General features: G+C 42.0%; 1 protein-coding gene across 1 annotated transcript in view; it reads right to left on the minus strand.

The window, feature by feature from the left end:
- Positions 1-24,394, minus strand: part of ENPEP (glutamyl aminopeptidase) — a 41,260-nt gene that overhangs the window by 9,931 nt on the left and 6,935 nt on the right. Inside the window, exons 3-10 of the mRNA XM_005238039.4 lie at positions 22,693-22,824; positions 18,425-18,545; positions 16,153-16,307; positions 15,423-15,536; positions 13,609-13,743; positions 9,392-9,457; positions 7,910-7,975; positions 6,055-6,206 (exon numbers count right to left, since the gene is read on the minus strand). Coding sequence (XP_005238096.1) covers positions 6,055-6,206; positions 7,910-7,975; positions 9,392-9,457; positions 13,609-13,743; positions 15,423-15,536; positions 16,153-16,307; positions 18,425-18,545; positions 22,693-22,824 — 941 coding nt within the window. The remainder of the gene's footprint in view (positions 1-6,054; positions 6,207-7,909; positions 7,976-9,391; positions 9,458-13,608; positions 13,744-15,422; positions 15,537-16,152; positions 16,308-18,424; positions 18,546-22,692; positions 22,825-24,394) is intronic.

The raw sequence follows: 24,394 nt of genomic DNA on the forward strand, positions 1-24,394 counted from the left end.
TGAATGAACTTTCATTGTGCTATACTGTGTAGCTTATTACTACTGCTCTGGAAAATGCAGCCCTGCTAAGCAGTATCTTCATGTCATGTCAGATAATAATCTAACAGTGTACAAAACAATTAATTTAGTAAAAGTTGATCATGTGTGGATGGTTGGTGTCAGTGTTAATGTTGATGTGTCTAGGGCTTTGTGCAGACACCAGTTAATCTTTGTAACGCTGACTTGAATTAAGTGGTGAAGTATTATGAAACCTGTTTTACAGATGGGAAAACTGAAAGAGCTTAAGCAACCACTGCCATACAGTCAGTAGGACCTCTTGCCTTTTCCAGCCTGTTTTCATTCTCCAAGACAACCCTAATTCCTCTATGATAAAGCACTGGGAGCCAAATGTGTCCTTACCTCTTGCTCTTCAATTTCATAAACACCTTCAGGGGTTAGGTGCAGGCTCCTTGCTCTGGGGCGTGCCCAGGACAAAGCTGAGATGTTTGGCCTGGAAGGGAGCCACAGCACAGCCTGACCAAGATCGTAACCAGGCAGTCAGGGAAGTAGGATGGAAGAGCACGCCATGAATGTACCTGCATAGGCCTGCTAAAATTATTAAGCCTGTTTGAGCAGTCAGCTGCTGTTCATGTTAGTATATTACAGTCCATCCCAGGGAGATTTTTCTTCCATCTTAAACCCCCTGGTGACAAACGCTACAGGAAAACCTGAGTTGTCTTTACAACCCTGAATTAAGTGAATTGTCATTAACTTCCAAAACATATCAAAATGAAGGCTATGATCTCTCTGATGCCTCTGGGAAGAAAGATCAGCTATTGTTTTGCATCTTCTGAACAAAAATATCTTAAAAGATTTATACGCTTCTAGATTTTACTAGTTCTCTTATGGAACTTACTGCCACGGAGTTTAGAGAGGTTATTGTTTAGCCAGAAGCTCCAGTATTGTGTTACCCCAAGAGAAAGCACATAAAAGTTTTTTTTTTAAACCCTGGTTTTGTAAATGCATTTAATGAAGGGGATTCTATTTAGTTTTCATTATATGTTCCTGGGATTACATACATAAGTACTTTTCCTGAGCATAAGATACAATAACTGTCCTGTTGACTGTGCGTATTGAGGATGTGTTCCTGACATGCTGTGCTGTAGCTATATATTTGTACAGCAGCTCTATTAAGAGCACAAGTTTTTGAATTTCTATTTCTTTTGAGTGCCATCATGCAGGAGAGGACGTCTCAAGACAGACAAGCTTGAAACAAGCAGGCAGCTCAGGAGACTATCTCTGCAGGATTCAGAGAGTAAAGCATACAGAAGGCCTGGAGTTTTCAATGCTTAAATCAAAACTCCACACCTGGACATGAAATAGGCCTTTTCCATCTAGGGTAGGATCTCTTCAGGAGCTTCCTTATCCCCATTTGTAAAGGTGGAAGGAGGAGGTATTGATTTTCAGTGGATTGACTTTTAGTCAAGGGAGTAAGTCTGTTTCCAGATAGATAATATCAGCATTATTGTATATATTAATGCATTTTATTTTGAAGTCATTTATAAAACCTACATATTCAGAAAAAAAATTCCCCTTTTACTTTGGGAATAGCAGGGGCAGCACACAGCTCAGCTTCTTGACAGGTTAAGGTAGGAACAGTGCTGGGATTTCTACTCAAGAAATGGCAACGTACTTTAAGTCTTGAAGTCAAACAAAAGTAGGATTCCTGAGGCTGCTACCCTAGAGCATAGTGCAGTGAGTCAAAATTTTTAACACAAAGAAGTACTTTTGCCTGAATACTTTGTAACACCAGCCTTCATATGGCACGATGTTGTAGTTTGCAGCTAAAGCTGCTTCAAAAGCCTGCACACTCCTCTGCTTATGTTGGGAGAAATACAGTGTTGCAAATAAACAGGTAACTACCTCATCCCAAGTCTTTTGATACCTCTCCAAAACTGCCAATACTGTGGGCCTTCTCATTGCTCAAGTTTTTTCCTTTTAATCAAAAAGAAATAAACTGGCCACAGCTGTTTCTTCATTTTCTCCTTTTTATTTTTTTTTTTTCTTCTCTTTGTATTAAAATACCTAGTAGAAGTAATGGAAAAGTGCATTTGGGTAGATTTAGTTCTGGTTCACACAGGAAATTTTACTGGTTTAGTTGATTGGGCTAGTTCAAGGAATGAAACCTTCCTAATATGGGTTAATTTGAATCTCTTTCACTGAAATGTTAGCAAAGTTGCATTGCTTAAAAATTGGAACTGGCTAAATATAACACAATGCAAGCTCTGAACAGTTAGTCAGCTGGTCAATGCCATAGTGCAGCCGAGCCGTTTTACTGTGCAGGTCTAACAACCCACTGGGTAGTGTTCATGTCCCATCAGGTTAGGCATCTGTTAATTAACAAATATGTTCCTATACAGTATCCCATCTGTCCTGAATAGAATCATAGAATGATTTGTGTTGGAAAGGACCTTAAAGATCATTTAGATCCAACCCCCCTGCCATGGGCAGGGTCACCTTCCACTAGAGCACGTTGCTTAGAGCCCCATCCAGCCTGGCCCTGAACACTGCCAGGGATGGGGCATCCACAGCTGCTCTGGGCAACTTGTTCCAGCACCACACCACTCTCACAGTAAAGAATTTCTTTCTAATACCTAATCTGAATCTACCTTCTTCTAGTTTCAAACCATTATGCTTTGTCCTTTCACTGCAGGCCCTCCTAATAAGTCCCTCTTCAGCTTTCTTGTAGGCCCCCTTTTAGGTACTGAAAGGCTGCTATAAGGTCCCCCCGGAGCCTTCTCTTCTCCAGGCTGAACAGCTCCAGCTCTCTCAGCCCGTCTTCATAGGTGAGGTGCTCCAGTCCTCCTCTCACCTTCATAGCCCTCCTCTGGACTTACTGCAACAGGTCCATTGTCCTGCCTATTTTGGGGACCCCAGAGGTGAACACAGTACTCCAGGTGGGGTCTCATGAGAAGGGGAGAATCACCTCCTTCAACCTGCTGACCATAATTCTTTTGATGCAGCCCAGGGTACATGTGGCTTTCTGGGCTGCAAACGCACATTGCCAGGTCATGCTGAGCTTCTCATTAACCAACACCCCCAAGTCCTTCTCCACAGGGCTGCTCTCAATCCCTTCATCCCCCAGCCGGTATATGTATCTGTGCTTGGGACTGCACCAACCCACGTGCAGGACCTTGCACTTGGTGTTGTTGAACTGCATGAGGTTCACACGGGCCCACCTCTCAAGCCTGTCAAGGTCCCTCAGGATGGCATCCCTTCCCTCCAGTGTGTCAACTGCACCACACAGCTTGGTGTTGTCAGCAACCGTGCTGAGGGTGCACTGAATCCCACTGTCCATGTCGCTGAGAAAGATATTAAACAGCACTGGTCCCAATACTGACCCCTGAGGAACACCACTTGTCACTGGTTGCCACTCGTACATTGAGGTGTTGACCACAACTCTTAAGTGCAACCACCCAGCCAATTCCTTATCCACCAAGTGGTCTATCCATCAAATCCATATCTCTCCAGTTTAGACAGAAGCATGTCATGCAGGACAGTGTCAAATACTTTGCACAAGTCCAGGTAGATATTAATTTATCTTCCCTTATTCATCAGTGCTGTAACCGTGTCATAGAAGGCCACCAGATTTGTCAGACATGATTTTCCCTTAGTAAAGCCATGTTGGCTGTCACCAATGACCTCCTTGTTTCCCATGTGCATTAGCATAGTTTCCAGGGGGACCTGCTCCATGGCCTTGCCAGGCACAGAGGCGAGTCTGAGTGGCCTGTAGTTCCCCAGGTCTTCTTTTTTCCCTTTTTAAAAATGGGGGTTATGTTTCCCTTTTTCCAGCCAGTGGGAACTTCACTGGCCTGCCATGACGGCAAATATGATGGATAGTGGCTTAGCCACTTCATCTGCCAGTTTCGTCAGGATCTGTGGGTGCATCTTGTCAGGTCCCATAGACTTGTGCACCTTCAGGTTCCTTAGAAGATCTTGATCCTGATCTTCTCCTGCAGTGGGCAGTTCTTCATTCTCCCAGTCCCTGCCTTTACCTTTTTCGACTTGGGTGATGGGGGTGGAGCACTTTCTGGTGGAGACTGAGGCAAAAAATTGTTGAGTTACCTCAGTCTTCTCCATGTCCCAGGTAACCCATGCCAGTTTCCTTTCGGAGTAGGCTCACATTTTCCCTAGTCTCCCTTTTGTCACCAATGTACCTATAGAAGCTTTTCTTGTTGTCCTTGGTGTCCCTGGCCAGATTTCATTCTATCAGGGCTTTAGGTTTCCTAACCTGATCCCTGGCTGCTTGGACAATTTCTCTGTATTCCTCCTGGGCTACCTGTCCTTCCTTCCACCCTCTGTAGGCTTCCTTTTTGTGTCTGAGTTTGTCCAGGAGCTCCTTGTTCATCCATGCAGGCCTCCTGGCATTTTTGCCTGACTTCCTCTGTGTTGGGACGCATCGCTCCTGAGCTTGGAGGAGGTGGCCCTCGAATATTAACCAGCTTTCTTGGGTCCTTCTTCTCTCCAGGGTTTTATCCCATGGTACTCTACCAAGCAGATCCCTGAAGAGGCCAAAGTCAGCTCTACTGAAGCCCGAGGTAGCGATCTTGCTGTGCACCCTCCTTTTGCCCTAAGGATCTTGAACCCCACCATTTCATGGTCACTGCAGCCAAGGCTGCCTTGAGCTTCACTTTCCCCATGAGCCCCTCCTTGTTGGTGAGAACAAGGTCCAGCACAGCGCCTCTCCTCCTTGGCTCCTCTATCACTTGGAGAAGGAAGCTACCATTGATGCATTCCAGGAACCTCCTGGATTGCTTATACCCTGCTGTGTGGTCCCTCCAACAGGTATCGGGATAGTTGAAGTCCCCCCCTGAGGACCAGGGCTTGAGAATATGAGGTGGCTCCCTCAAACAGAGGGCCACATCTACTTGTTCCTCCTGGTCAGGTGGCCTGCAGCAGACCCCAACTATACTGTCACCTGTCCTTGCCCTCCCTTTGATCCTGACCCATAAGTTCTCAGTTGGCTCCTCATCCATCCCCAGGTGGAGCTCCATGCACTCCAGCTGGTCATTGACATAGAGGGTGACACCCCCTTCTTGTCTCCCCTGCCTGTCCTTCCCCAAGAGCCTGCATCCTTCCATTCCAACACTCCAGTCACAGGAGCCATCTCATCATGTCTCTGTGATGCCAACAAGATCATAGCTCTGCAAGTGTATGCACATCTCTAACTCCTCTTGTTTATTCCCCATGCTACAGGCATTTGAATAGAGGTATTGAAGTTGGGCCCCTCGATTAAGCTTACTTACTGGCTGGAATTCCTCTGTTCTGCTCTTCAGGCGCTCTCCTGCTGAGCTTTCCAGGCTCTGAGCATCTACTGCTGGCACTGGCATCAAAGATGTAGAAGTGGGATGGACTGAAGAATAGGGTACATGAACGCCTGCAGCTGGCTCTCTGGCCACATAAACCCCAAGATCGCTAATTTTAACTAGATAACTGTCTTTTAGATGGGTAGAATTAAGCAATACTGTCCTGAGTTAAATAGGCAAAACCCCCCATTTGTACATTTCTAGCAATTTCACAGTAATTCATGTTTTTAAGACATGTAGAGAAGACCCTGTATTGTATGTGAAGACCCTGTGATGTATTATGGATTCTATACAATATAGGAAAAGGAATAAACTATTGTGATATAAAGTATCTGGATGATAGTCTCTGATTTCTGGAGAGACGATTTTGTGTCAGTTTTCCTTAGCCTGGCAGACTATAATTTGCAGTTGTTCAACAGATGACTTGCAGTCATCTGAGGTGTCTGTGTGTGGAAGTAAGATTTTCTGAGAGACCCGGTCCAATTTTCCTTTGCTGTGTCTGAGAAAGAAACCCTGAGACAAAAGGCTGATCCTGCCCTAAATTTGAAATATTTGTATCTAACTTTCTGCTGTTTTCTTTTTAAAAACAAACGCTAAGAGTAAGCTTAGCAAGAATGGGTATTACACTGCCTATGTGTGTACTGGTTGAAGAGAGTATCTGTACAGTTTTTTTACCTGTTTTGGATAGACATTTATAGTAAGAACTTACCCAAGACCAGAAGGAGGATGAGAAACATTTGCATTGGGATCCAAGAGAAAACGTTTCTGTGTGAATACTGAATTACTTCCCATCTCCAAAACAGGATAGCCCATTTGCCTGGTCCATGTGTCCATGACTTCCTTCACAGGTTTATTACTTGCCTATGAATGATGGGAGAAGGTTACATTGAAAAAGTAAATTCAGTCCAAAGAGGGAAGAAAAATAAATCTCTGATATTCATAGAACTGTAGAATCATTTAGGTTGGAAAAGACCTTTGAGATCATCAAGTCCAACTGTTAATCCAGGACTGCCAAGGGAGGTGGGGGTAGGTCTCTTCTCCCAGATAACAAGCAACAGGACAGCCTCAAATTGTGCCAGGGGAGGTTTAGATTGGATATTAAGAAAAATGTCTTCACTGAAAGGTTGGCCAAGCGTTGTAACAGGCTATTCAGGGAGGTGGTGGACTCACCATCCCTGGAGGTATTTATATGGAGAAGTGCCGGGTCCTGCACTTGGGTCACACCAACCCCACACAACGCTACAGGCTTGGGGCAGAGCGGCTGGAAAGCTGCCTGGGGGAAAAGGACCTGGGGGTGCTGGTCAACAGCCGGCTGAACATGAGCCAGCAGTGTGCCCAGGTGGCCAAGGAGGCCAATAGCATCCTGGCTTGTATCCAAAACAGGGTGGCCAGCATATATAGAGAAAGAAGAGCAGAAAGGAGCAGAGGAAAAAGCAGGATCAGTACAAAAAATACACAATTAAATCTTTATGGTGCCTGTCATTGAAAGAACCAATGAGCTGGAAACTTGAACATGGACAGAGGAAATATGTGTGCAGAGACTGGGCAGTAACATGGACAACTAAGGAATCTTTGAGGTCCCTTGCATGCTCTAAGACCTTTCTTTTTTTTTCTGAGGAAATAACCAAACAGCACAGAAAGGACATAAAGAGGCTTTTCAAAGCCAGAAGTATCTTTGCAGTATGCCCTGTTTAGGTGTGAAGAAGGAGCCAGTATTAACCACCAGAAACTACACTGATGTAAAATTTGAACCATTCTGTGGACCGTGAACTTCTGTCCTAGAGACGGAGAGAACTGCTGCTGCCTCCCCAGGATGCCACCTGTGAAGGAAGGGGGCTAGGGTCACTGTTTCCTTCTTCAGGTGAGGCAGATGAGGTGAAGATGCAGAGCACCAGAGAGAGAGAAAGAAGCAGTCCTGCAGAGCAGGAAGAAGATGGGAACTTGAAAGGAGACACAAAAGTGCAACTAGGGTTGTGTGAGTGTCCACAGTGGTGGAAGGGAAGGAAGTATCTTCAGGAGAAGGACCTGGTAGTATGCAGGTGGCCTTTGTGGGGGTAATGAGACGGATGGAAAGAAACAGCCGAGCCTCAAGCAAAAGGCAAGGTCAGAAAATGGTTGACAGAGAATGGCCCAGCTGGGCCTCAGAAGCTAGAGACAGAGATAAGCACCAAAATTACTTGGGAGTGGATGCTGTTGGGAGCTTTCAAAAAGCTGAATCTGGTTAGAGGTAAGGGAGAGTATGGGATGCATGTGTGGTGGATGAGGTGTGTACTCACCCATTAAATGAGCTTGAGTTGTGAGGGGAATGTTTCAGTAACAAGCTATTTGTTAGCAGGGCCTCCTTTCTTATCTTTTATGCCACTCCCATAGTCTCATGCCAAAAAATGAGGAAATAATATATATTTGCTAGAAATAAGGTGTGTTGGAATATACTGGGAGGCTGCCTAGCTTGTGATCTCTCATTGACAGAAAACCTACAGATTATAAAAAGTTTGGGAAACTGAAATCAGTGGGTGAGATATGAAACATCTGTTAGCAAGGGTTTATGTTGCTGCAAAACATACCGCTTCCAGAGCTTCCCAAAATTGTTGTGTCTTGGCATTCTGGAAATGGTGTTTCTTCAAATATGCCTAGAGAAAGGTAGAAGACTGTGAAAATACTACCAGGTCTTTCCTTCTTTGCCTATGAAAACAATCCACATATTCAGTTGTACAGAGATACAGGGAGTACAGATGTCGTACAGAGTATCTATCCATGGGCAGTAGTGTTGTGAGTAGGAGGTTAAATGGATCAATATTAAGCTGATAAAGTTTTTTTTGGGTTTCCAGTGCAACCCATAACACTAAAAGTCAGCATTTCCCAGTGTGATTTGTTAGTACAAAATAGATCTGTACTTGAAGAGTTCTTTGTATTTTGCTTGAATGGACATCAGCATACCCTGTTGCAAATTTCTATCTAATGTAAAAGGTTGTTTAGAAGGAGGAAGCAATTTCAGGAGATTTCACTAGCTGTGTGGACTCACAGTGGAAGCAGGAAAGTCTGGTCACCTCTAAGTTGTGATCAAAATTAGTATTACAAGGAATAATGGTATTCAGCTAGGTGTTTCCACCTCCTAAACACTATTCCTGTCCTGTGCCTTCCCTGGTTGCTTGGCGAGTGCTTTCCTAACCTGTTACCTGGATCCTGGTGATGTTTAGTCAGTAGATGGTGCTGTTTGTTTCGCTGTTAGCCACAGCTACCTGTAATGTTCTTGAAGACTGAGTAGGGGGGAAGTATTAGTCCCTTGTGGACAAGTTGGCTGTATTTTCCCGTCTTGTAGAACTGTCCTGATTGAATATATGAAAGGAGAAATAAAGGAAAATACGACTGACTTGTAGCAGCCCATAAACGTGCTCTCCAGGATGAAGGGAGGTAAGAATGAATGCGGTAAACCTGCTCTGTAACACTTCAGAGACAGCAAATGTTGGTTCAGAGGAAAGAGCAGATAACCTTCCTCTTTCTGGGAGGGCTCCTTTCTCCCATTTTTTCTTTCCATAATTTTGTAGCATCAGGTTTTTTCCTCCATGAGAAAGGACTATGAACTGTGCAATATCTCCCCTTTCTGCTCCCTGTTACCTTGTCTCTCTAGGACTGAGTGCGCCTGCATCAGGGCATGGATGAGCTTATAGCTGTAACTGTCCCTTCATAGCAGGCTTGAGTGGGTTGGAGGATCATGGCTATATGAAGCTGCAGACATACTTTACAGCTGAATGAGGAGATCCTATATTACAACAGGATACACTGAAGTGGAAGAGGTTTCTCCACTAAAACGTATCATGAATTTAGGTCCTCACTGGCAGGCGATCAAATCTTAATGCAGTTCACATTCCTGCTTCTGTGAGAACGTGAAACTTCTTCCCCTTGATGTTGTCCAGTCAGTACTGAAATGCATTAAGTACTTTTGCTACTAATACCAGGATCTCTGACATTCAGTTTTTGAATAAAGGCTTTGCCACTGTCACAGGAGGATAGGCTGCATTTCTGGCGTGTTTTGGTGGAACCCTTACCTGACAGCCTTTCTGGAAGAGGTCTGGTGTAATCCAGTCTCGAAGCATTCTGAGGATTGATGCACCCTGAGGACAAAGGAAGAGGGGAGAAGGTCATTCCATGGTGCCCTAACACTGAATTTCCATTCATTTAGAAAAGCAATATGTGAGTATTTTATAAGGCAAAAATAGAAACCATCCCTCTGATTAAGGAAGTGGTTTTTTTAATTCCTTCACAGCATGTCATGCCTGCCTGCAGGAGTTTAATTCTGGATGCGAGAGCTGGTCTTTACCTGTGATCAGATGCCCATTTCTAAGTTCAGCTGTGCCAGTGGAAGGGATCCCAAGCCCTGCTCCTGGGAGTTACTGTCCTGCTGCTCTGTCAGTTTGTGTGAGCGGGGCTCCCAATTTCATTGGGGAACTATCCCTGTCCAGCAGCACAGCCTGATAGAGGAATGGACTTCAGCTGAATGCTCAGCAGGTAGGAAACTCAAAAAATGCTCCAAGTCTGGGGCTTTATATGTTGGGGATGCCATCTTGGGATTCAGAATGAGATTTGTTGAGGACTGGTGTAAGAGCTTTGGCCTCTGAAGCAGGGTAGAATTGGGATCAGAGAAGTTATTGGGTGTCACAGAAAAAACAATTAGGACTTTGAAAGAAGAAAGAAACAAAGGGAAGAGAGAGAAGTAGAAGAGTCATGTGGAACAAAGACCAGAGTGGGCACAAAATGATGAAAAACAAAAGCAATGCAAACCCAATCTAAAACACAGAATACAACTTTAGGATTAGCATGTTTTCATTTTCCAAACCAAATCAAAGGGCAGCTGAGAGCCTAACGCTATGAATGGTTTAAAAATCCAGTTGTCCCATAAAAAAAAGAATGTTATCTGGGTTCACAGTAAATCCTGTCTTCCCTATTTATGTGTCTGAGAATAACAACTTGACTGCACGAGTCATGGCAGAGGGACTATTTGAACAGATATGCCTCCAAATGCTTTCCCGACTTGTTAAGGAGTCAAGGTGGCCAGCAGGTGACTTTTTTCTGATACAGTAATTTAATACGGTTTCCATTGAATATGTTCAAAAACTGTTCAGTAAAATGTAGAACAGCTATGTATTAGTGGTAACATAAGGCAGCTTATGATAAATAGTGATCATAAGGCCACATGTATGCACTAGGGTACCTCAGTTCCTCAGCTTTGTCTATCAGCCACTTCTTACCTGATTAGACTATCCCCTCCCATTTATATTAAAAGTCAGAGTAGAAATACGCACTAGTGCATGCATTTGGGAACAGAAGAGCTTTCTTTTGCTTTAAATTGCCATGTATAGTTAGCTATTTGCATCTTCAATTACTCTTTTTTAGTCTCTTCCCCCTACTCTTGTCATTCCTCTGTAGTCCATGATAAAGTGCATTTGAGTAAAACTCATCCTAACAAAGTCCAATGTTTTAATAAATTTCCCTTCTTTCAGCTATTTGGGGAGGTTCAGAAAAGTGACCTTGATTTGAGTAGTTGACCTTGTCTGATGGGGATGTTGGGGGGAGTCTTTTATCAACACCCACGTAACTTCTAGAGAGTTGTAATAATTGCCAAGTATATGACAAGATTGTTTGTGGCAGAAATGTGGAACATTTAATCCTAAACTTCTTTAGCTGGGAGGTTCCAAAAATGTAGGTGTCCAAGAGCAAATTTCTAGCAGAACTTAAACTAAGTGTCTGTTTTCTGAAAAGGCAATCAGTCTAAGACAAAAAACGTCATTGTTACTTTAATACAATTTTTCAAACAAAGAGCGAGAATTACACTGGAAAAGAGGTGAAATGCATTTACTTTTTAAGAGAAGATTAAAAGAATTATATACATTAATTGTGTAGTCACCAGCTCTACTCTAATACAGCTTTCCTAGGTGCATAATGTCCTACTGATCACACAGCAGTTTGAAGTTCCCTTACAGAATACACTGCAATGACTCCACAGACCCTTAGGCAATTCATTAGTTTTAGGATTTTATAAGACTTGTAATTGCTCTGGTAAAACTAATGGAGAGCATTCCAAACTATGCTTTATTTGTTTAGTGATGAATATTATCATGAGGAGATTGTTTTTATAAGAAAAATGCAAAAGAGAAGCCAAAATAAAGCCAAAAAGAAACAAGTTAATTTTGTCATGCATTTATATATAAATACCAATGGTAATTTGAGCTAAATCTACGTGAAGACTTTCTCATTCAAGCCAAATTATATCCCAAGCCAAATTATATCCCAAGCAGACTGTTCCCAACAATGCGTGAATCCTCAAATGGTTTTGCTTAAAAAAATACGAGTTCATGTAGCAATTATCTAGGCACAAAGAGATGAGTAAAAGCTAGGAATTTTTTGTTCCGTTGTTTTTTCAGACCATGCAAAAGTATGTCTCTTCCTTAGCTCACCACTAAAACATATTTTTGCCCAGAGTATTTGATTTAGCTCTGTACGTTTCTTGACTTTTGTTAGTTTGATTTAAGAACAGTGTTACACGATGCAGGTTTTCATATGGTTTATGATTTGACTGTGAGGCATTTATGATGCAATAAATACTGTTGGACAGAGGATCTAACAATTGAAAACAGAAAACTGATGGAAATGGATGGATCAAGTCTAGCTGATAAAATTAATATCTTTGGCTAGAGACTAGCCCAGCTAAAGCTAAAGTCAATGCAATACATTCTTTATGTTTAGGTGACAATGGGAGCTTGAAGGGAAAGCAACAAGCAGGATTTAATAAAGGTAGATTTTGTGTGTTCAGTGGAAACTTGTTATTGCACGATGCAATAACATTCAGATAGGAAACACTGAGAGTCACACGAGAAGCTGTCAACACAAACGTGGTGTATCAGGGTCAGAAGCAATGTGGGACATGGCTGGTTGTTGAGGAGAGAGTGAGCCGAGTCCCAGCTCCTTCCTCACCTTGGTGCCATATGTGGTGGTGAGAGGGAGGAGGGACAGGGATGTTTCCTCCTGTGCTTCTTCTGACTTGTCTCTTAATGCACCGAAAAAAATAACTAGAAGCAACAGTGTTTTCAGGGCACTTGAGTCAAGGGACTCCATGGTTAGACACAGGGAGTCTGGGGGCACCTTTTTTGTTTCATGTCTAAAGGTTGTCTAAGAACAAAATGGCTTTGGCTATACCTGATATGAAGAGAAACAAGTTGGCTTCATACTCCTGGCCTGGATCCTGGTGACCACATCAAGGCGGTGACCCTCAGCAAGTCTGCTGGCTTCTCTAATGCTCTGCACCTCAAAGCACTTTTCCATAAGTGATGAGCTCCTGGCTGCCACCCCACACAGCTAGTACTGCCAGAGGCCATGGGCTCAGGGAGGCCTCTGTGTGCCCTGGTCAGAACAGTGGTTGGATAGTACCAGCATCCCAGTGTCTTGCTGCTCAGACAGACCCAGGGTATTCCTCCACTCCGTTCCAGCTGGCTCCTGAAGGAGCCTTTATAGGCACAGGTCTCCACCTCCACTGACAGGGACAGCCCCAGAATGGGCAAAAAGCTTGTCAAATACCTAATGGGGTGTCCTCTACCACCTCCTGGTCTACAGACTATTGTACTCCTAGTCAGTCCTGAGCTTCACAACTCGGTGAAATGTGGAGCTAACTTATCTCCCAGTTTAGGCCAATGCCATTAGAGGCTAGTGTAGCCCATCTTTGCTAAGGCTTCTTGGGTGGCTGGGATAGTGTGAACAACATGAGACAAAAAGTTACTTTCCTGTTTTGACTGCTTGGTTCCCTGCCTTGCTTCCTCAAAACAAGTTATACTGCCCTGAAGGTGTGATAGGAAAGTGAGGGAGCGGACACCTGGACATCTGCCCTTGCATTTGATTATGAGGCTTGACATAACTGGGCCACATCAGTACATGAGGTGACAGGAGAGGGATATGCTTGGTGTCTGGTTTAGGATAATTTTAAAAACAACTCTAGTGGCAGAAGCTGTTGACGCCGATTTCCCTGCACCTCTGCGTGCTGTGAGCAGGTTTGTACGGCACGCAGTGGCTGACTGAGGCTCTGGCTGCACTGCTTCTCTCACGGTTGCTTTTGGTTTCATCACTGACAACAGCTGGGAATGTCCCAGAAGAAAGATCCGCTTAGACACAGCCCAGGTGGGTTAGGAGTTATGATTGCAAGCTCCCCTGACTTTCACCTCCTCTCCCAAGCCTCTACTTTCTTTGCATCCAAAATCATGACAGGAGGGTATGCTACCTTACTGTAGGATATCCCATCAAACACAGAGGTGATTTCAGCTGGAGATGAAACGTCGACCACAATTGGGTGGGAAGACAACAAAGAGTCATCCTTCATTACAGGAAGCACATCATCAATTAAAACCTGTTCAAGCTGAGAAAGAGATGTTAGAACAGAAACAAATGCAGGACTATACGCCTAACTTCATAAAATAAGTAGCTTGAACTACAGCTTCTCTAGGGGGAGGCAGTTGGAAATGGAATGAAATTTCACCTCCTGTAAAGAAGGACTTGCTAACTCTTACTTTACATCTGGGGGGGAAGGGACATATTTTTTCCTTAACTAAGATAAATTGCCTTTTGAAAATACTGTTTTCCCATGTGTACCAAAACACAAAAATTCTCACAGTATGCATAAAAAGGAGTCTATATTACCAGTTTCAGCAGTGTCACAATATCTGCAAATCATTATGGGCTCCTCTTGCAAAAATGGAACTGGAGAGGAAGGGAAGGAGGGACGAAGAAGGCAGCGTGCTCCATCCCAAGGCTTGTACTTTTTAAAAAGTGATTATAACTTTTTTAAAAAGATTGTGGCCTGCAGTCAAAATCCCCTTACTTCCTAATAAATATTGATCAAAACTGACTAAATTTCTATTTAGTTTTCCTCTTCTAATACTCTTTAGAATGACAACACTGAAATGTCTCTAGATCTTAAATGAACATTGTGTCTATACACAAAAAAGTCTTTTAAATTTTAGGCTCAGTAATTAAAATTTTTTTTAAGTAGTTAGCACAACAGTCCTCTACTTCAAAGTCTATAAAGGATGATTTTGTTCTCAGCCTTACGTAACACAGATGATAAGAGATATTTATGGGGAGCAGGGAGGGAGGCAGGGGAACCACCAAGTAGGCACTGCCTGCTTCTAAAGTAACTGGGCTCAGGGGCTAGCAGATTTTGACAATGGGTTCATCTATGAAAAACCTACCCTGCTTCCTTCCACTGGAGTCTGTTACATATTTTCTAGTAGCCAGAATTTCACTACACCTGGACAGCTAGGGGAAACATGCATGCTAAGCACCATCACATCTATGTGATGTGCTTATATGCTATGATATGGGAGGGGAGAGAGAGCAAGAAACCTCCCTTTATTCACATATTGTTATTGTTCCTCAGAGTATAACGTGTATTTAAGGCTACCCTCTGTCTTCAGCCCCCTTAAAGTGACTGTAATTTGTTTTGCTGCGCAGTTAGTGCTGTGGGCCATCCACTATCACTACCTATTTTTGCGCTGTGTGGAGTAGAGGTTGTCTGAGTTGGAGCATTTGAAATGACACTTAAAATGCTCGCAGCAGCTGAATGGGGCATCGGATATTTTCCCTGATGAGTAGCCCAAGCTGTAGAGACAGGCACATGTTCCCAACCCTTACCAGGTCGGATAACAATCCTAAGACAAATCCCACAAAGAGACACTGCAGCCCACGTAACTAAATAAAGGGAAATTGCCATGTGCCAGGGTTAGACCTTTAAACAACCCTGCAAAATTCCTAAGGCTCTGTCCAGAATCCACCTAGGTATTATTTGCTATAACAAAAACAACTGAACACTTGATTCACTTGTTAAAAGAGAATGACTAAAACTACAAAGTTTACTTTGACTAGTTTCAGACTGTAACTTAGGTAGGTGGAAAAAGCTTAAACCAACTTTATGTTTCACTGCACTATGTTAATTTTCTATGTATATACTTCAAGTCTTCATCATCTTTGTCTAATTTTTACTCCCTTCCAAAATGCTACCTCAGCCCCTCCAGCCCTTCATAAGACAGAAATAATTACCATTTTCCAGTCTGGTTCTGCAGCATTTACTCCCAGGAACTCAAAATAAGTGGCAAATCCTTCATTTAACCACAAGTCATCCCACCAGTCCATGGTCACAATATTTCCAAACCACTACAGTTATAAACATTGAAAGATGTAGTGTTAGCTAAATGGTAAATGTACATTTCAGTATCTCACATCTCCACATAGAACATTCATTTTTTCACTTTTTTTCCTGTTGCCAGATGAAAATTATCATCATTCTGGGGTTTAAGTAGGAATTCAGTCCTTGCGTTGCATTAAAACATCACTTTTATTATAAAATTACATATTACTGGAGAGATTGCTAATGATTCCTGTGCCACTGAAAATATTTTTAGTTTCTTCCTCTTGATTTGATGATTTGTGCTTGTAAGGAGATGTTTTCAGACAGCTTCCACAGTGTATAGTTGTCCCTATTTTCTTGCCCAAAAGAGACATCTGCACATGCAAATTAGTTCCTTTAAGATATTTCAGACAGATTTTCATAAGCTGGCTCACAGTCTGGACCCAAGCATCTAACTTCCTGAGAAAAATTCAAAGGCAGTAGTTATGGTACTTTGAAGCTCTAACGGGGAACAGTTTTAACACAATATTTTGCGATTAAAATGTGAGCACATGTAAAAGGTCCTGAGACAGAGTTAATCACAGTATTTTTGAAAATAAAGTGTTGAAGCACTGTATGAATGAATCGTGTCCAAAAATTTACCTGATGAACGAGCTCATGGGCTACCACGGCAGCTACTCTCTGTTTGTTGGAAGTGGCCGACTCATTGGGATCATACAGCAGGTTTGTTTCTCTGTATGTGATCAGCCCCCAGTTCTCCATAGCGCCTGTCCCAAAATCTGGAATAGCTATTTTATCTACATTGAAAGAAAGAGAACATGATTACCGCTGTATCCTTTAAGCCACTTAGCTTGTCCTTTTTCTGTGTATTCACAGCCTGTTTTCCTTACCATTTCTGGTTCTGGCTTACTACTCTGCACTGTAGTCTACAACCTTCTAACCTTCTTTAAGAAGCAAGAAACTGGTCTACAGCAGCTGATAGCAAGTGCCTTGGCTCTGCTGAGATTAATAGAGCTAGGATCAGTTGCACTAGCTGAGAATCTGTCTTGCAAGGTGATGCTACACCACCTCCTGGGAGCATGCATATCATACATTACTTAGTTTTGCCTCCAGAAATTAATAGTATTGTCTGGGGATATGCTGTAGGCGGTAAACCTCCTGAAACTAACTGTAGCATAACGAGGCATGTCATTGTTTGTCACACTGTTGTATTAAAAATATTTATTGACATGGTAACTGAAGTAAATCCCCCATGCAGTGAAAAACATCTGCTTCTACTCCTGGCAATTTGTGGGGGTCACTCATTTATGGTCAGTAATCAATACAGGTTTAAATGAGAATTGAGGACCCAATTGGACTGGCATTTTCTTCTGCAAATAATGACCACAGCCTTTCTATGTGGGTTAGTGAAAAAGTACAGATGTATTTAAAACTGAATTGAACAAACAACCCTCACTCCTAACAGAACATAGGAATTACTTATTTTAATTTAAACAACTTGATTACAGAATCAAAGCTGATAGTCTGGCAAGGGCTTCACTGGCAGATGAGGATCACAAGGAGAATGGTGATGCCAGAAGCCACAAATCAGTGCAAAATACAATATTTAAATAAAACATTGTGCAGAAACATATTTGATTTGTCAGGTGTGATCTAGATGACTTCTAATACTGAAGGAACAACACAGTATGTGAAGAGTTGTGATCCAACATTTTAAGAAAAACAGTGTAAAATCTACAAGAGCATCTATGTTCTGATACTGTGACCTGGGTTACCAGTTCACCCTATAGAGTAGACAGGCCCCTATCTATATGCTGATGTGGTAAAATCATCAAATTTTATGGAAATGAAAGTTTGAATATGAAGTATAGGTGAGATAAAGGGGGAACAGTGTGCTAAAGAACAACACATTGTACTGGTTTCCCTAATTCATTGTCATTGCAATGCAAATATATTTACAGTAAGCTCAGATGATGTTTTGAAAGGAGGTGAAATTCTGTTGTTAAAGTAATACAGGTTAGCCTGATAGGTACATGTGAAAATAGCCAGCAGAAGGTTTGCATAACATTGTTGATCATCTTCAAAGGTTTTTGTTGGGTTTTTTTTCCTTCCATATTACATTGCCTTAACTTGTTTGTAGTTAATATTTTTCCATCCTTTTAAGTTCATAAACCTAACTGAATTACCTCTTTGGAGGTCTTAGAAGGGTGCATTTCCAAAACTGATTACATTACGTTACTAACTGCACAAATCAGATCCAGAGTCCAGATAGTCCAAGCTAAAAGATGCCCAGCTGCACTACTTTCTTTGCTTGCTTTGTAACCACGGGCAAAATTTGATAGTGTGCTTACTCTTGTTTAGCTCTGGGTCTTTATTCATCCCAGCAGCAGAAACTACAAATTATATGCTGGACCACATTCATCTTTCTAAGAAGAGGACACACACCCACTTTGCACTAAGGTTAATAAATAGTATGACATACTCTCTCGCAGTTTACGTCTTCACTTATCTCACTACTGACTTTTGTCCAGAAGTTCCCATGTAAGTGGTACATACTGTTCTCAAACTTCTTCTGGCTCTATTTTAGCTCATGATGTTCCTTTGCTGATGACACCAATGATTCCTGTGATTTTCCACAGGATGCTTTAAGAGAACCATGTCAGGATCAGTGCTTCAGTTCAGCAAACTGAACTGTGAGAACTGGTAACTAAACTGTTACTGAGAACAACTCTCCCATCATGACATGTAAGAACATCTTGAACTACATGGGTACAGTTTTAAAACATCCTGGCACAGTATCAGGAATTAGCAACCAAATGCTTTCATGCTATTTTCCACCAAAGCAGAGAGACCTGTAGAAGCATAACCATGACAGTGAATTAACAAAATGAAAAATATAAGTATTAATAATCACCTAGTTTTGGAAGGGAATAGCTCAAATTAAAGTACTCTTCAAAGAAGTCGAATACAATTTTTGTTACATTTGCTGCGTATTCTGCCGTGTGTATTTGCAGTGGCTGTGCATAAACTCTCAGCTGTAAAATACAGAGACAATTAGAGCAGTATTCAGTTAAAAGAAGTTAGGTGGCAAGCATTGAAAAGTCATTTAACATACATACCTATAGCACTGCGTGCTTTCTTTAAAAGAACGGCCTGAACACTAAATTCTATTTCCCAACACATTTATTCAACAAAGTTTTTCAAATGCTATACATAAAAGAAACCAAGTCCAGATAACCTCTGCACGTTTTCCACAGCATGCCTGAATTGTAAAAGTGGCAAGATCCACATCCAGAAGCAAACAGTGGCCAAGCTTGGAGCAGGGCCTGAGTGCATACAAGCCCCTCCTTCCCCAAGGCCTTTTTTTTTTTCCCCAAGAAGGAAGCCTGGGCAAGCACAATCGAAGGGAATCCACTTGTTCTGAACAGTTAATTGATCTGGACTGATCCTATCAGACCAATCTTTAGGAGCGCATCTGTTCTGAAATGTGTCTGAAGCGCATAACAACTTACTTTCTTCAATTTCTTCCTACCTATCCTACCTTCTATCATCATAATATCCTCTTATCCTTGTATGTTTGAAGATCTGACAGTGCATTTCCCAGATCTATAACTCTTCCCAGACATGCTGACCCATCCAGTGGCTTCTTGCCCAGGACCTCAGGCCATGCAGCCACCCAGTCACAGCTATGATGCCTGCTGGGCTGCTGCGCCTCTGGAAATGCCAGACAAAAGTCAGTTCTCTCTCTTCCCACTAGGCAGGTCCAGGAAAACTGGCAGGTTTGGTAGCCCTGTGTGCACTAGGTGACTGTTTCAGTGCTCCTGTTGCATATCTGAGTGGCTTTTTCCCTTAATGCAAAAGATGGTGTGTTGGGTGCTGTCCTCCAATCCCTGGGGCTTGGTGCCTGAGACTGCTTTGGCTGTTACTGTCAAGCACTAGGAAACCTCAAGCCCCAGAGGGCTAGAGTCCTTATGGTACCCATAACCATGATGAGGAGGTCTACAGCTTGAAAAAACCTTTTGGTATGTTATCTCCACATCATGAAGACAAAGTTTGACTTCAGAATTTATGGAGTCTTTTGGGGGTCTTTCCCTCAATCTCTTTGTCCCAAAGCTCACACAGATCTCTGCCCCAGAGCAGAGCCTTAGCACTCACTGGCAGGAGCTGTAGGCTGTTCTCTTCACTGTCTCCCAGAATCTCCAGTGTGGGAAGTAAGAGATCTTTAGATGGAGTGAAGTTTCTGACTTTAGAAAAACTGATCCTCTCATTTTGCAGGCCCTGCGTCTCTAATGAATGGGCCACATTCTTCTGTGTGTTTTGGTGTGGCTTGTTTGGTCCTCAGTGCTGTCTTACAGCTAGGGGTTTAGGGTCCAAACTGAGTAAAGGAGCTGGCCTACTCTAGAAGCCTCTTGGAGCCTGACAACACATCGATTTCATTACTGTGAAATTACCAGCGACAGGGGAGGATGGGAAAATGGTCAGAGGTAAAGCTGAAATGGAAAAACAAAACCAAAAAAAGCTTATGAAATTCAATCGGGAATCCATTCCAGCCAGGGGATTTCCCTCAGGGTCAGTTTGCAATTACAATCTGCAATTTCCACTTCAGTAAGCTCTTTACCCCATTTAGCAGTCTTTGGTCCCCTAGCTGATCCATATTAATGGTTTCCAAAACCTTCAGCATGCACTAGAACTGACTTTGGGTTTCATTTGTATAATCTCCTCTGTGATTTTCCAAACCAGGCATTTGATACCTGACAGGTAGTCAGCTCAGAAGCATCATTTCCAGCTGTAGGGACATTTCCCACCATTGATTCCACTAATGTCTTTGTTGGGGCAATGGCTTTCTAAGCAAATGGCAGAGTTTTTTAAATAATTTACCATGTCACGTGAGCTGTATGATGTTGCTGTTGTTCATGAAAGCAATGTATGGATCACATGAACACTTACTGTTGGATGAGGGATTTATTCCTAGCAATTTATACAGCAAACTATGGAATGTTCCTTTCAGCAGTTGGTGAATCTAAATAACTAATTGCTTGGCTGGGCTTCAGAGTTTTGGGAAAAGAACTGTTTGGTTAGGAGAAGGACTTTCAAATTACCTGATTAAAACCTCTAAAGATAGCCTGGTTTTCCTGGGGAAAAGGTAATTTTTAGTGGTGAGTTTATGTGGCTCCCTTAATTAAAAACAATCTTGCACATATACTTTATATTGGTAAGACTATTGTCAGTGCTAAGAGAAAGGAAACAGTTATGACTTTAACCTCACTTAAACCCCAAGTTTTCTAGCGCAGGCAAGTCCTCAGACATTGTTTAGTGAATAGCCTTAATCAAATATGTAGTAACCAAAACTTGAATTAGAATATGTTTATTCAGGCAACCTCTGTACTAGCACAAATACCCCTGCTTCTACACACACATTTAATTACCATGTTTCAGTGAACACTCCCTTCTATTTAGAAAAGCTACAGCCAGTCAGGAACATTGTGGGTTTTGCTGTTTTGCTTGGGGGGAAAAAAACAAATATTGACCTCAGAGCCATATTTTGGAGCGTGGCATGAACAAGCAGAGAATGTTAACTTTTGCATGTGCAAAGAAAGAGTTTTATGTCTTCAGCACTTTTTTTTTTTTGGTACCACACTGCGTTCTACAAAAGCTGCACAAATTCTGATTCTTAAAATAATTAAACTCTAGAAAATATCTGTTGAGGCCAAACAGCCAAAGTCCTGTCCGTGATAGTGAATGGAGCAGCCATGCTGAAGAGCATCTGGTTAACAAAACTTTATGGCTGTGTGGCCTAAAACATTCTCCTGTTTTGCAAATTACTCAGACAGCAGGGATCTAAGAATACCGCATTGCTATCTCAAACCAGCTCCATTTGCTTGGGTAAGTGTATTTCAGCTTTAGTTATCCGTCAAGAAATAATTGTACAGCAGGATGCTAGCAAGAGGCATAGAGGAGGGAGGCCTCAGCACAGCGCTGTGCCAGGAAGTCTGCTAAGAACTGGATCAGCACTTTGGAGATTTAAACAAGGCAGATTTTCACATCAGTGGACAGCCTCAAGTAGGGAAGGATTTGCTGAGCTTTTTCAGATAGAGAAACTGAGGAAGAGCTTACTTGCTGGGGGAATAGTGGTCCGGCTGGGGCTTTGCTCTAGCTGCCCTGTCCGCTGCCTCCAGAAGAGGAGGAAAGTGCTGCCAGCTCAGCTGAACTGCAAGACCATGTGTTACACCCCTAAGGGGAAAGGAGGGGGAAGCAGCAAGGGCATACAGCTCTGGGATCATCCTTTGTCTCAGATTGGAGAAAAAAAAAAAAAAAAAAAAAGATATGTAAATCAACAAGTAATTAACAGTGGTTGGGTGTCCCCGACTAGGTTTAGGCTAAATGAGGAGTATGTGTTGAGGGGCAAATTGTGTTTAGTCTTTCAGGTTGTGATTCAACTTAATGTCTTGTGATCTCTTTATGCCTGATCGGCTGCACCTTCAGGAGATTTGAATCTCAGTGAGAACTGGATTGGACTGCCTGTTGCATCTAAATAAAGGAGCTATTTTAATTTTATGGAGTCAGATTCAAACATACTCGCTTCATTAGGGCACCTACCAAATATCCCCCGGTTTAGGCAGGCACTTTCACTTCTATACTTATTTGTAAAGAACTTAGACTGTGCAGTTGCCTTTAGCCACTGTTGTAAAATAGAGAATATTAGAGCCAATACACAGTGGCACATAGCATCGCAGTTCTATGTCTCCATGACTGTAAACAGGAAGACATCAGGTGAACAGATTCACACCTTTTAACTCACAAAAACTGTTAAGTATTTGTATCCATGGCCTATGAATCTCTTGTCCCCCTGGACTTGTGCATTCCCTCAGACTCCGGGCTTCAAGTCAGGGATGAGGTTGGAGAAATAGTACACCTTCCTCACCCGTGTGCCTGTATGGGATTTACTGACTGGGATCTCACCAAGATGGGGGCCAGGGAAGGACTGCAAAACACTGTATGTAGTCAAGGTCATAGAGACCATTGTGAACACCTAATCTGATAAAACAGGTTGAATAAAATAGAGTATAGGAAAGGGAAAAATATGTTCCTGTTTGTATTATAAAAATATATTTAATTTTTTTTAAAAAGTAATTCACAGTACATCTCTCATCTGAACCATGTTCAGGCTGCAACAGCACTTACAGGTTTTCCGCTAGCAGATATTTTCTCTATCCACTGAAACTGGTGCACCGCAAAGCATACCAAGTAAGTGCTCATGGGAACTGACTTCTGAAAAGTTGTCCGATTCCAGCCACTCCCCAGCTGTACAGTTTGCTGCAGAAATGGAAAAACAATTAATTCGATTTTTGGAAATGCAAACACATGCAGAAAAGGGTACAATATTTCTATGAAGGCTGCAACTACACAGGAATGATAAATCACTTCTCCAGGTTCACCTCTTCTGGCATCCCATTACTGATGGCACGAGAACAGACAAAATGTTTTTCCTGTAATACATGAAACAGGACTTTGTTTTTCTGCACTAAATAAGTTTACCTGGTTCTAAGTTTCATTAAGGATCTGAAATCATTCACATGCACAAGCATTTTGCCAGTAGGAGTTTTCCAGTGTAAGCTAGCGTGTTTTGTTCTTGAAATGGTGGCATAAAATAACATTAGTTTGGACAGATCTGAGAAGAGACTGGATTCTCTCCTCTGAAATACATGCATCGTGTAGGAGTCAGGGATTGCAGAGATGCTACTTAGGATAAAGACCAATCTAATGAATCTATCCTGAACTCATTCAGATACAAATTAGCAGTGCTAATTGATGGGTTGTTTAAATGTACATAAGGTTTAGTGCTGATCATAGTTTGTCTTTTGTAAATCAATTAAAACCCATTCTTGGTTGTCCCAAATGTCCTTAACTCTCAAATGAACTCTATGACCAAAGCTGCAACCCTGTATGTGATTCAGCCTCTAAATATTTATTTCTGCTATTTATTATTTTCTATTGCCCGTCTGATAATTATTTTTGCTTCTGACTGGATGGCTAACTTATATAGGACAAAAGCAAGCAGCATATAAAAGACACTAACCTTCTACTACTGCGACAATACTTCATGAGATTTGTTTGTTATAAATACAACACAAATAAAGCAGACAGTGAATGTTATAGGTAATATAATTCCACCAGCAAACCAAAACCCTTTCACAGATATATTCACAAAACCCTTTTCACAGAGATATTAGCAGTCTGCTTTTCCATTACTTGACTCGCTTTGACTCTATTTTGATATCTTTTCTTCTTTCAATGAAGTCAGAACTTTATGGGAAAAAAAAGTTTTAAAAAAATTCACTCCAGTGAAAAATGAAATGTACCAGTTTCTGATTTTGCCATGTTGGTTATAAAGCTCTACACCACCAAAACTACTACAGAACATGTAACACAATGTGCTTTGCATTTACAAACTATTACATTTCCTTCCATTGAAAAGATTTCCTAAAGAGCTTTCACTACTGACCTTGTGAGCACACCAGATGAAAAAGTGCCCTGCTATCATCCATTTGTCCTGAGTATGAACCCAGCATAATCTGCATTTCCCTGCCTGTACTTGGATTTTAGCAAATTAATTAACAAGTGGTAGCTAGCTCTTTGAAAGCTTATTTTGTGTGTCCATAAGAGAAGCAAGATCCACATGTAAAGATGTAAAGTAAATGCACCAAACCCACTAAATCTTGGTAACATCTAGTATCATCCCCTCACCTTCCATGCTGGTACACTCTCTTATCTAAGGTCTGTGAGGAAAGGTGTAGCAAACACTTTCTTTCATGTGGTGTTCTTCAAAGTGCCTGGTGCTTTTCAGGCAGCAACAATAGGTTAGAGCTTTAATTTTGCAAAGGGA

The sequence above is a fragment of the Falco peregrinus genome, chromosome 2, assembly GCF_023634155.1.
Source record: "Falco peregrinus isolate bFalPer1 chromosome 2, bFalPer1.pri, whole genome shotgun sequence".
In the NCBI taxonomy this organism is placed as follows: Eukaryota; Metazoa; Chordata; class Aves; order Falconiformes; family Falconidae; genus Falco; species Falco peregrinus.